The 12,917-nt window shown below is 34.2% G+C and overlaps 1 protein-coding gene across 1 annotated transcript; it reads right to left on the bottom strand.

Annotated features, from left to right (window-relative positions):
• Positions 1-319: 319 nt before the first annotated feature.
• On the bottom strand, positions 320-1,056 carry LOC111412043 (photosystem II repair protein PSB27-H1, chloroplastic-like). Its single transcript, XM_023042780.1, has one exon. The coding sequence runs from the start codon at positions 951-953 to the stop codon at positions 438-440; it is 516 nt and encodes a 171-aa protein (XP_022898548.1). The 5' UTR covers positions 954-1,056; the 3' UTR covers positions 320-437.
• Positions 1,057-12,917: the final 11,861 nt, after the last annotated feature.

Below are 12,917 nucleotides of genomic sequence, written 5' to 3'. Positions count from 1 at the left end.
TCCAAGCGACAGTCAAATACGTATACCAAATTGTAAAATAATTTTTATTTTGTTACGCAAATTTGTCTGACCAATGACACCTGAAGTTTGTTTAAATCACGACTCAAAGTAAGGGTGACCTGGTTGAGAGTTATACCAATGGACTTATGCTACCTTAAATGCTTCTTTCGAAATACGATTACTACATGATATCGATGGAATTAAAGACTAATATGAATGAAATTTTAATTTCTTTTTATTTAAGCAGATACTGATATCCAATTTTTCCAATAAAGCGTGTCACACAAGTACATTAACTAAAATTTAAGTATTTCTACACTTTTAAAATACTTATATATATTATTCTCTTCTTAGAAATAAATACATAAACCTGATAAATAAATTACGAAATTACAAAATGTACTCAAAATTTGTGAAAATCCACAAACTAGCCGTTTTCATCTTCCCCTCAACAGAGACTTCTCAGCAGTGTCCATCTCTTCAAGGATTCTTTTCATTCTCTTAGGAGGGATTGGAGCGGTCGGACCAAAGCTAATATAATGGCCAGAAACAGCATTAAGCGCCGAATAAATATCGCGAAACGAGGCTCGGCCCAGCAAAGCCTTCTCCCTTCTATACTTGGCCACCCAAGAGTTGGAAGTTTCCCTTAGCTGAGCCACAGCAGAATCTACGTCAGGGTCATTCTTGTCCAAGGTAATGGTAGTTCTGACCTTGTTGATTACGTCCTCAGTCTCTTTTACATATTCATCTTCTAAGGCGGCCCACGCCGGCGTTACTGGGAGGAGTAAAACTGGAGTGACAAAACCAGCCACGAGATATAAAAAGTCGCGACGACGAGTGGATAATGCCGTTGTGGCATGGGTAGCAGTGCCGGTGGTGGTGAATTTTGGTCTGATAGGTGTGAGGGGTTTTGGTGTAGAAGTGGTAGGGGTGATCAAAGTTGGGGAAGCCATGGCTTAGTTTGTGGGAAGAGAGAGTTTTGTGTTTTTGTTAAGGGAAGTGAAAATACTAGATGATTTGCCACGTTCGCTTATCATCTTATCTTGATCTAGCTTATGGATGAGAGAAAATCTGAGAGGATTGTGTTACATTTTATACAAGGCTTTGAACTAGACCACGTAGGCATACAAGGATATGCACCTATTAGAGGCTCAAAATAGTTATACTTTCAGAATGGTCTGCACAAATGGGGAGGAAAATTAAAAAATAAAAAAATAAAAAAATCAATTTATTCTTTGAATTGAAGGAGACGGGGATAATTTTTACGCTCTTGTTATATCTATCACTTAAAATGTGTAAGAATCTTTAAATGTGAGATTATCTAACATCGTTCTTTTGATATTCAAAATAATTGGACAATTGAACGTCACACAAAAGTATGGATACACATATCATAGATGGCTAATAATTTTTCATTTTTGCATCTTGAATGAATTTTACTGCTTTCGAGATGTCTCTTTATGTAAGCCTTTCTATTTTGCAATATCTCGAATGTGAATAGATTTATTGAGAAAGTTGTTATGATATCTAAATTTGTGCTTTTAATATAGGGATGACCAAATTTCTCATCATGTCGTCTCGCATTGTCCTTCCCGGAATGGTAAATGGGAGAGTATGGTCCCATATTTTCAATTTAAATTATTTTATTTCACTTTTATATTTTCATTGCAAACCATATTTAAAAGTATACACATATATAAAAAAATAATTAATTAAAATGTAGCAATATATGAAGATACTTTAATCCATAGGTATCAGACCCAACCCATTCACCGACCTAGAAAATCATTGGGTCACCGGGTCGTGGTTCAACCGGTGGGTCATTACTAGGTCGTAATTTTAATTAAAAAAAAATTTTAAAATGAAGGATAACAATCTTCCTAAATATAAAATATATATGTATTTAGGAATGTTGCCATAATGGTTATGGATGTGAGATTCGGCTTCAAATGTCAAGGGTCGAATCTTTGTTTTTGCATATTGAAGAAAAATTTTGTACCTGACTTTGTCATAAACCGATTCACCCTTACACTGGTTCCAAGTTCATCTAAACCTGTCTGGTTCGACCATGATATTGGGCGGTTCAACTGATCTTTGATTTGTTTACTTGCTTATTGTACCAAATATAGCAATCGGACCGGATCACAATTTGGTTTGCCACTTCCCGAGTTGGATCAGTTGGTTCGATCCGATTTTAATAACTATGCTTTAATCTCTATCATGTTTCCAAAAATCCTCAATGAATTGGGGATGGGATTAGGGATGGCAAAAAAACTCGTTCAACCCAATACTCGTGGGGTTTTGTCCCGAATGGGGGGGGGGGTAATACCCGCCTAACCGGGTACATGGGATGGGTATGGAGCGAGGATTATTGTCTTGAAGTGGGTATGGGACAGGTACGGGAAGCATAGGTCCCGCCCCATTACCCGTCCCGTTTAATATTAATTTCAAATTTAAGTTTTTACCAAACAAAAATAATAGATTTATTATTCTTTTAAAGAGAACATAAGTTGTTTTTAACAAATTAAAAAAAAATATATATCATTTACTAACTAAGGACATAAAAAATAAAAGCAAAAAAAATAATTTACAAACAAAGAAAAAAAAAAAAAAAAAAAAAAAAAAAAAAAAAAAAATATATATATATATATATATATATATATAAAGAAAAAATAAATGGGGCAGGCAACTTGCCCCATCCCAAACTTGCCCCGTCCCCCTTTAACCAGGTATCAATATGGGGTAAGATAACAAAAATACCCGACGAAATGGAGGTAGAAATGGCCGACCTCTCCCATACCCAACCCCGTTGCCATCCCTAGATAGGATGATGTCCCAACCTATTACTACCATGTTGCCTTCACTATTTGAATAAAAGTAATCTTGAATTATTTCTAATTAAGACTTAAATTGGTGAGTGCCTAGTAATTAGTCGTCAATTTACGTGCATAGTGGCCTCATTACTCCATAATCTGGAAAATTCTAATTTAAACCATGATAAATCCTCCACTTCCAAGGTGCGATTTGCGAAGCTTATGTCTGGACCTTGAAAGTACAATGTACTGGTCGACATATACAGTTATCGTAAAATCATTTTCTATTTAAATAGTCGTTGTTAGGGTTGTTTGATGATTCTTGATATTTTGGTGACTCATGGTGCATTTATTGTTACACCTTGCCATCGGCTTCATATGAAGCCTACTTGGAATTTTACGGAGTGGCATCCCACACTAGGCTGGCCGAAGCTCATCTTCAAAGTGGCGAAATTCCCTTTCATCAAAGCGATGGTGCTTCGGAGGCTCAATCCGAGGCTTGGTCATGGAATGGAATGACGCACCTCCTTCAAAGGTCTCCAATTGATAAAATCTTATTTAAATGATTAATGTGACCTTTATAATAAATGATATATCAAAATCTTGTCAGCATAGATTGTAGGGTAGTTACCTCCCTTTTAAGAGCATTAAATGCTCTATAGGCTGGTGAGATTAAATTGATGCTAAGATAGAAGGCTTCAACTAAGGATATAAGCCACGTGCCTACTCATCTAGTGGACACCATTTCATGTGTAACACTAAAAATATTTCCTCCTTTTATTACTTGAAGGCTAATGCAACAATATATATACTTGGAACTAGACTTCATCTTTTCTCTGGTTTAATCATCATCTATTGTTTGAGTTGGATACTTAAATTTGAATTTGTGTGTTTTTGGTCATTCTTGATTATGCAATCCCATTTATACATATCGTCGGCGCCTAAGCATTTTTGTCTTACGTCGTAAAGCTTTCCCTCGCCCACACTGAAATATTTTATCAACTAGTAATCCGTCCAAGCGTGTTGGAATTAACTTCCGTCGACACTAGTGGGCTCGGTATCTGTTGTCCACGTGATGATAAACATGATCAGAATATTAATTCGAGCCCATCGACTTCATGATATTTTTTTAAAACGAATTTGCTGCCTTCACAAGTGCCAAAGATGTTCAGCAATTGTTTTTCAAGATAAATTAAAATTCTTCTCATATGAAAGCATCACAACAATATACAGGAATTTTAACGAACTCAATGAAGTGTTTTCATTTCAAGAACAATATAAAAACGAGAGAGAAAAAGCTAAAGAGTGAGATGAATTTCAAAATAGAGGAAGTTTGCAATGAAAATTATGGAATTATTCAGGCAGTAGGGCAGACTATTTATAGACTCATTCGTGGTCATTCAAACATCCTTCAAAGCCTTTTCGAGCAAACAAAACTGTTTAGGATTGCATATGTAAGTCAGTTAACAAATAATCCAGACAAAAAATAATCCGAAAATGAGCCAAACCAAATTAATTTCATTAAATACATAAGAATTTGATTAATTATAACATGGCTAAAAAAATTTAAATAAATCTCGTCCAAAAAGACAATATAGTACAAGGACCCACTAGCACCCAAACACAAACTAAACCGGACTTGGACCTGTGCCATGCTAGCCAAACGACAGGGACGCGCTTGTGGGCTTTGGACCAAATAATAAGATATGGGCTCCCCCATTCCAACGACTATTGATAGTCTTTGGAGTACAAACCTAATTTCCAAACTTCCCCCTGGGCCCTTAACAAGGCCGAGTTGAATAATTTTACACAAATGCAAATGATTCAGTCAAACTTCGAGTTTGAACGAGTTAACCCATCGGTTGACCGATTTAACCAGCTATTTTCTTACTAAATTGGGCCGATTTTTATTTAAAATCGGGCTGTTGACTACTTTGACAGAATTTCAAAAGTTTTTCCATAAATATTTAGTTTTTAAAAGACTTAAGACTTGAATCTTTGTCCTCAATATGGGATGGGCAAACCTAACCACTAGAGCTCAATGGATTATTAAAAAAAATTATAGTCCTAATTTTAATTAAAATGAATTTAATATTTAACCAAAAAAAATCTAAATATATATAAATAATTTAAAATTTCTAATTTTATCTCAAAGAAAATTTCATATTCAAAAAAAAAAAACTTTTTAGAATTTTTTAATAATGACCCACCGGTCCAACCACTAACCCACGGGTTCAACCATTAACCCATGACCTGGTACCTCGATCGGGTCGATGTCCGGATTGGATTTAATAACTATGGTTTCAAGTGAGATACTTTAATATCAAATATTTCATTTAATTTTAAATGATTTTTGATAAATAAATATATCACCTTAATCACTTATAAATTAGAACGTGAATATGCTTGATCCCGCTAAAATTGAAATGTGAGTACCACTAAAATTGGAGCTAAAAGTTGACCCGCTTCACTAATAATAAACCATGTCCAACAATTACAATACATTGTTCTACAATTTATATACAGAGGCTTTAACAATGCCTAATAGAAATTGGAAACCAAATAATTCATTCCCAGACTAATTGGAGGAATAATGATGGCTATTGTAACATTCGGAATTTTTTTTTTTTTTTTTAAGAATTTTACTGATTTCATAATATTCATTATATATATTGAAAATAAAATATTATAATTGTAAATTCTACCTAGGTAAAAAAAAACATAATTTTGAAAATAATATTTGCAGAGTAGTCCTAATCCTCCTAAATAAATATAAATAGGGGATGGGTTTTATTCAATTTTCCCAGACACGTGTTTGTTTCTAAAAACAAATTTTACCAATGGGGTCGACCCATCTTTGTCCATGGGGTTGATCCCCTTTCATAAATTTATTATGGGTCAAACCCCTACATAAAAGGGTCGACCCCTGTTATCTTAGGGAAATCGACCCCCATTAATGCAGGGGGAATCGATCTCCACTGGTAGAGAAGAGATCGAACTCCATGTATATTGAGGAGTCGGCCATCCTACACAAAGAGGTCAAACATGTTGCACAGTTGTGGAAAAAAAAACTTGCCTAACTCTTTGTGTAGACTTGGAATTGAGATTCATATAAGTCGTTGGAATTCATGACTTAATAACGTGTCCAATAGTATACTATGCCCTGTTTGAGCCCCATTTTAGTTAAAAAAAAAAAAAAAAATTTGTAATAGTAATTTTTTGAAGAATGTGTGGTTTAAAAAGAAGGAAATTTTTTTTATTTACGTATAAAATTATTTTATAGGTGAATATTTGGTTGAAAATGAGTTTTTGAAAAAAAATGGAGACCAAACATAGGCCATATATATACCTTGTATAAATATCTATATCTATTGTATCACTCTAGCTTCTTTACGTGTCTAGAAAATTTGTTTCCAAATATCTACCACATCCTTAGTTTCATTCCGAAATCCCGTATTACAGTATCTTGAATTATAATGAGAAGAAATATTACAAATCATGCATATGCATTTGATCATACATACAGATACTTGCTAATAATTTGCTCATATAGTTTTGCAATGTAGGTGTGGCAATGTGTGTACTGAAAGTTTGTGGCAGCTCTCAGATGATAGGACGATTGTGTAATGAGTATGTGATCGTAGTTTAATGGGTCTATTGTCGGAAACCTGAAAGTATAACGGATTTTATATTACAATAAATTTTAATTCCTATTATGACTTAGGGACTTAATTTAATTAATATTTCATTTAATTAGATTATTATTTTTTTAACATTTATAATAATTTTTATCAAGTTATAAATAATAAATTTAATCATCAAATTCTAAAGTTACAATTTTAATAATTACAAATTCAAAAGAAATTGGCAATAAAGTCGTAAAATGCAAATATAAGCTAACGCAATAATTTAATATTCATTTCTGAATCTCTTAAGATAATCAAAATATTGACCAAAGTGACTAGAGGTACTTTGAGATCCTTAGCGAACTATCATTTCATTATTATTATTATTATTGGCATAGTTTTTGTTTGTTCATTGGAAAACTCGCATAGATTTGGATCCATTATGAATTCATTTTTTTAAGTTATTATACATGCCATATTTTGGATAATTAAATATAATTTTTAATTTACTAATTAAACTAGTAATTGAATAAGAAATTAAATATTGTTTAAATAAATTATTTGTTAACAATTAAAATTAAGAAAAAAAAATAGAATTTTTTTTTCCGGTGTAACTGTTAGTTTGATGGGTTGGGGAAGACTAAATAAGATGATGTTAAGATTACATAAAAATGAGTCTTAAATTATTTAATTTCCACGTTTTACGTCATTTTGACAAAAGGTTGCATTCAAGAATGGATTTTCCATTTTGGATTTTAGATTATAATTTTGTATTAAGCAACTCCCAACATTTATTACACTAATTACTGGCGAATTAAAGGACATGCTGATTAGTACCCAAAAAATCAAATATTGGTCCTTACAGAAATCAATGCCAGCAAGATGCACTTTTCGCTCATCCACAGAATCGATTCTTCACTTCTCTCACTAAAACCAATTTATTTTTAATATTTTTCCTTCTTTTTTTGGAATGATTGCATTTTTTTTTTTTTTTTTAGTTTTTATTCCACGCTGATGATTTGACCTTCTTGGTCATTTGTGATTTTTGGAGTTAAATTCAATCATGATAATGTTTTATTCCATTACCTACTTAAGTCAAAGCCTCATCTGGAGGTGTGCGGTGTGTGTTTGATATCTTGTTTCCTAGGCTTTATAATAAAATGTGTTAAATGAATCTGATGTATCCCTCTCGTGAAAGATCAAACCCACAGTGATGAAATAATTTGCGGTTATTCTTTGTTCGGAATATTAATGATGCGTTTTTTTATTATGTTTACGGGTGTCAAGGTGTTTTCCATTTTGGGTAATGATGTGATTTATTATGATAAACGAACTTTAACATCCGCTAGCACTATCTTCATTGTCGATTAAGTAAATAATACACACAAGGACAATATGGAGAGATAGTCTGCCGTCACCTTGGGCAATGGGGCGGGTTCCCCACCCCAATCCCATCGGATTTTTTTTCGTTCCGTACCCATTTAGGGCGGTACCTTTACTTGTTTATGTATCCTTTTTTTATTTATGTTTTTGATAATTCATTTTATTGTCATCATTCATTAAAGTGAGAAAATTATATAGTTATTAAATTTTTTAATTAATTAATTTATTTTTAAAAGTTAAATTATTTAAATATATTTAATAAAACTAAATTTTTTATTATTTATCATATTCTTTAGATAATTTTAGTTGTCTTGCCAACTTCTATTAGAATTAATGAAATTTTGTGGAGTTTTTCATTTAAAATATTGAATTCTTAAAAAGGGGAGGGGGGGGGGGGGGGTTACCTGTACCCGCCTCGAGGCGAAATAAACAGGTAATCTCTATCTCGTTCGGGGCAAGGCCATGTGAGTGTCGAGTTTGGCGGGTTTTTTTTGCCATCCCTAGTTTTTGTCTTAGGTATGGAGAGCTGAAGAATTTTCTTCATCACTAAATTTATTGGCAAGTGGATTTGAGGATATGTATAATGCAATGCATATATTAAAAACAAGGTTTATTAACAACCCCCCCTCCCCCGGGGGTTATATTGCATAGTTCTTCTTCATAATCTTGAATGCTCCCTATTCCCTTTTGATGTATAATGTCTGCAAATACTTCTCATTTTACCTATACAACGCCCATGCAGAACTATATGACGTGAGATTCTTAATTTTTGAAGATAAAATTCAAACTCGGAAGGATTAATAAGAATTTAGAAAGACATTTCCTTCTTTCAAATAACTCGTTTTATAATTACGAGTCACTAGCATATATTGATTTCAATTGAAATCACCACAGTCAACGGTCACGGATGGCTTCTAATTAGTAATTAGTGATTTCCCACAATATTAATGATGACATATTCATGAAAAACATTTGAAGTCATTTCTGCTTCTCTAATGGATACCCACCAAGTTTCAAGTTTTAGCGTAATGCTCTACTTGTATTTTTCTCAAGGGGAGGTTGATTTCAAGAAAAACAAAGATTGCTTAATATATACTTTTGGCATGATAGGTTCACGAGAGCAGAGCGGCAGGAAGACACAATTTCCTGCATATAGAGATATGAGCATCCATGTTGAGATATGGTAAAAAAACTGTAAATAATATCTTGAAACAGACGATACAGTAATGCACTTGTTTATAGATATCAACAGCCCATGTGATTTACTTCATTTTATGTTGGATTGGGATTTTTAAGTGGATACTGGGTAAAAGTAGTGTATATATGTCATTTTTAATAGGATCATATATTGATTTCCTATAACAGATTATCAATAATTTTGCAAGGAAATCTAACAAAAAATCACTAATGTAGATTATCTAGTGATTCTGACCTTAATATCGGAGATTTCACAATCATCGTAAAACCAAATTTTTTACTCTAGTCATTGAAAGCTCTAACTCTTTTTGTCCTTTTTCGCCCCTTTCCCTCAATGGTCAAGCGCAAGCTAAATCTTTCTTCTGATTTCCTCTCCAAGGCTCTCAAAATGCTTGCAATGAAGCATATTGAAAACTCGACATCTCTCGAAATAATTTATGCAAAGCGCAAGGATGAAATTGTTAAGAAGGCCAGTGAACTATCAATTTTGTGTGACACAGATGTTGCCATTAAATTCTTTTCACCTACTGGCCATTTAACAAGTTTTGCAGGCAAGTGAAGGTTGGTGTAAAATGCACTATAGAAAAATTACTTGATTTATTTCATTTTATGAATTTTTCAAAACTTTGATCCATAATTTTTTCCTTCTGGTTTTAGCGTTGTGGATATCTTTCTCCGTTATGTTGACCGACCTCTTGAACTAAAAGGAGGGTCCGTGTATATGTGTGTGTGTGATGAATAAGATAAATTTTGAAGTTGTTAAATCTAGTTGATTTCCATGTATATATTCCTCTTCACTGATCTTTGTTAATCTTTGTAGACCTTTTAGGAATGAAGAGGTATTCAATATTTAGCTAACTTTCTCCTCTCTTTCTCTCTGTATTCTGCTGCCTTGTTATATCTTTTCTCTTTGTACTACTTGTCTCGAAGGCTCAAGCATTTGAAGTATGAAAGACTAATGCTGGAAAAAGTTGCAAAGTAATTCTAGCCACTTCAATTTTTTTCCTCCCACCGCATGTCTATTTTTGTACGTGACTCTAGTTTTCTATCTTCTACTGCGTGTCTGTGCATGTGTACATGTTCACGATGTTCTAGCATTAGATATTTGCACTGACATTTTTCTCATGAAACCTTTCTTTGTACCATATGAACAATTCACTTCCTGATGATCGACCGACTTCAGTATTGAGGTAATTCTCTGACCATTCTCTTTGAAATGACTTTTCTGCCAATCAGATATAAGAAACTCAACCTTAAATCTGAAAGCTTGGAAGTTGACAGCTTAAATATATGAACATTCTATCGAAGAACCTGCTTTTAATACAAAAGATAATAGTAATAAAGAAGTCAAAAACACAATGATTATTCTGAACTGGTTCATTTTTACTTCGACTCTCTCATCTAAAAGTTTAAGCTCTTTTAATATTCATGACACTGCTTCACGTTGATGTGCAAGCTATGTGCCTGAAACATGCTAATTTAGGACTTTTGTTTTCTCCAAAACTATGTTGAAGTTGAACCATCTTATTTAAAAGCTTTAACCTGTTATTTATTTAAATATAGTCCTTAAGTAGTATGTATTAGTTTCCATATTATTTCCTTTGTAGGATGTATGACCCCAATGTCGAGAAAATCAATTCAGAATATGGTAATATCCATATAAATCTGTCCACTAGACCTTTTCCCAAATAGTCCCCAAGTTTAAACTAAAGAATACCATGTAACATACATAAGCTTGCGTGTTTGTATTCTTTTTGTTTGTGTTTTTTCACTCCCTCCTCAAATATGGATATTACCGTATGATTAATTCTTTTTACTGGCAGGCAAAATTGCTCGATAACCAGGTTGGCCTACAGAGATCGGAAAACATTCGAGGTAAAATGGCTTTGGAAATGAATAGTAACAATCGACGTATACCAGCAACGAACTTAGAAAAAAAAAAAACTACTTGCGCAAAATTTTAGTAGCTGGGCTTGAAATATTTATTTGTTACATGGGTTACTTGTAGACGACTGCTAAAGTCAACATGGAGGATGCGGCTTTCATAAGTGGCTACTCTGCTGACGTGGACCAAAACTCATTCTGTTACTTTCATTCAGGTAAATGAAACGATGACACCTGGATACCGTCTAAAATTACCAATTAAAGCAACCATTCATTTTCCTAACCGTTAGGCTTCTCTGCATTAATCAGCCTAGTTGCACTTGAAATTTTGTGTGAGTATCCGTTAAGGCGTTTTTACTTCAAAAGAATGCTATTTCCTGTATGTTTCTTATCCTACCTAAACCCCTCCTCGCTTCATATTATGTGATCCAGTTAGCTTAAGAAAGAGTGTAATTAACATTCTTTTGACTACAAACTAAAAAAATACTATGTGCCATAATCATTCAACACTATCCACGTAGTATTTCTACTTAATTCCTTATATGGTCTAATTCGATCGGTATGCCAAACACAATCCTTATGTTTCAAATCAGTTTTCATTGTCTCTCTCTATCTAAAGGACATTTGAAACTATGATCTCTCTTCTTCCAGTATGCTGCTCTGCATGCGAGGAGAGAGAACCAAGAGGAAGAGGGATATATATATGATGTCAAAATTTTCATATTTAGTGTTCACTCCGATGGTTTCTTTTATCCCAATTGATCTTCCTTTTCTAGTTTCTTCCAATAATTTGACCTGTCAAGATAAATTATCCTCCCGCGAATGTGATTTCCTTTTCATATAATTGACAAACCGGAAACGAGTACCACCTTTCCTCGCTTGTCAATATCTTCAGATAGCCATTTAAATTCAACTTAAATGCAAGAAAATTTCTCAATACGTTCAACCTTGGCTGTATGTCTTCAGGAGTTCTGTTGGAGTGGATGTTAGAAATTTTTCTTGTTGTGCAATATTAATTGGGATTTGTTTTAAGAAAATCAGTTGGACTTTAGCTTTAACATTGCTTGAAGGCCCAATGGGTTATTGTTGTTTCTAGAGTTTGAATTCACTCCTTCTACAGCAATCTGACAGAATTACCTGAATGCAAGAATTGATCAACAGGATCCAAAATTGTAATTCGAGCCCACCGACTTCACGATGTGTCCTTAAAACGAATTTGCTGCCTTCAATGGTGCTAAAGGCGTCCAGCAATCGTTTCCCAGGATAGAACGAATTTTTCGTCTCCTACGGAAGCAGCACTGCAGTCTGTAGGAGTTCCAACGAAATCAACGAAGTGTTTTTTACTTCGAGACAATATCAGAACGAGAGAGAGAGAGGGAAATGAGATTCAAAGCACAGAAAGTTTGCAATGAAAATGGTGTAAATTTTCTGGTAGAAAGGCTGGCTATTTATAGACTTGTTTGTGGCCATTCGAACAGTCATCACCTTTCAGACAAGCCTCAAAAATTCGAACAGACATACTGTTCTTAAAAGTCGTGTCTGTTAAGTCGGTTAACAGTCGGCTAACAGTCGACTGTTTGGTCGGTAAACAGTCGACTGTTTGGTCGGTAAACAGTCGAAACAGTCGACTGTTACAAGAAAATAAAACACCCGGAATAAGCCAAAATTTAAATAAATTTTGTACCCAAGAATTTGATTATTTACAATTTGGTCCAAAAAGTTAATATAGTGTAAAGGTCGACCCGCACCCGCACCCGCACCCGCACCCGCACCGAACCGGACCGGACTCGGGCACGGGCACGTGCTCGTGCCGTGCCGAGCCGAGCCGACCGGTCGGACAGATGACGGCGACGGCGGCGTGCGTGTGTGGGTTTATGAACGAACCCAATAGGATATAGGTCTTCCCCCTTCCAAAGACTATTGGTACCCCTTGGGGCCCAAACCCAATTCCAAACTTCCACCTTATAAACCACACCAAAGTTTCCTAACTTTCCTATGTGGGATAAGTGTTTGG

The sequence above is a fragment of the Olea europaea genome, chromosome 16, assembly GCF_002742605.1.
Source record: "Olea europaea var. sylvestris chromosome 16, O_europaea_v1, whole genome shotgun sequence".
NCBI lineage: Eukaryota > Viridiplantae > Streptophyta > Magnoliopsida > Lamiales > Oleaceae > Olea > Olea europaea.
The sequence above is the reverse complement of the archived record's forward strand: the minus strand, read 5'-3'. Positions and strand labels throughout refer to the sequence as shown.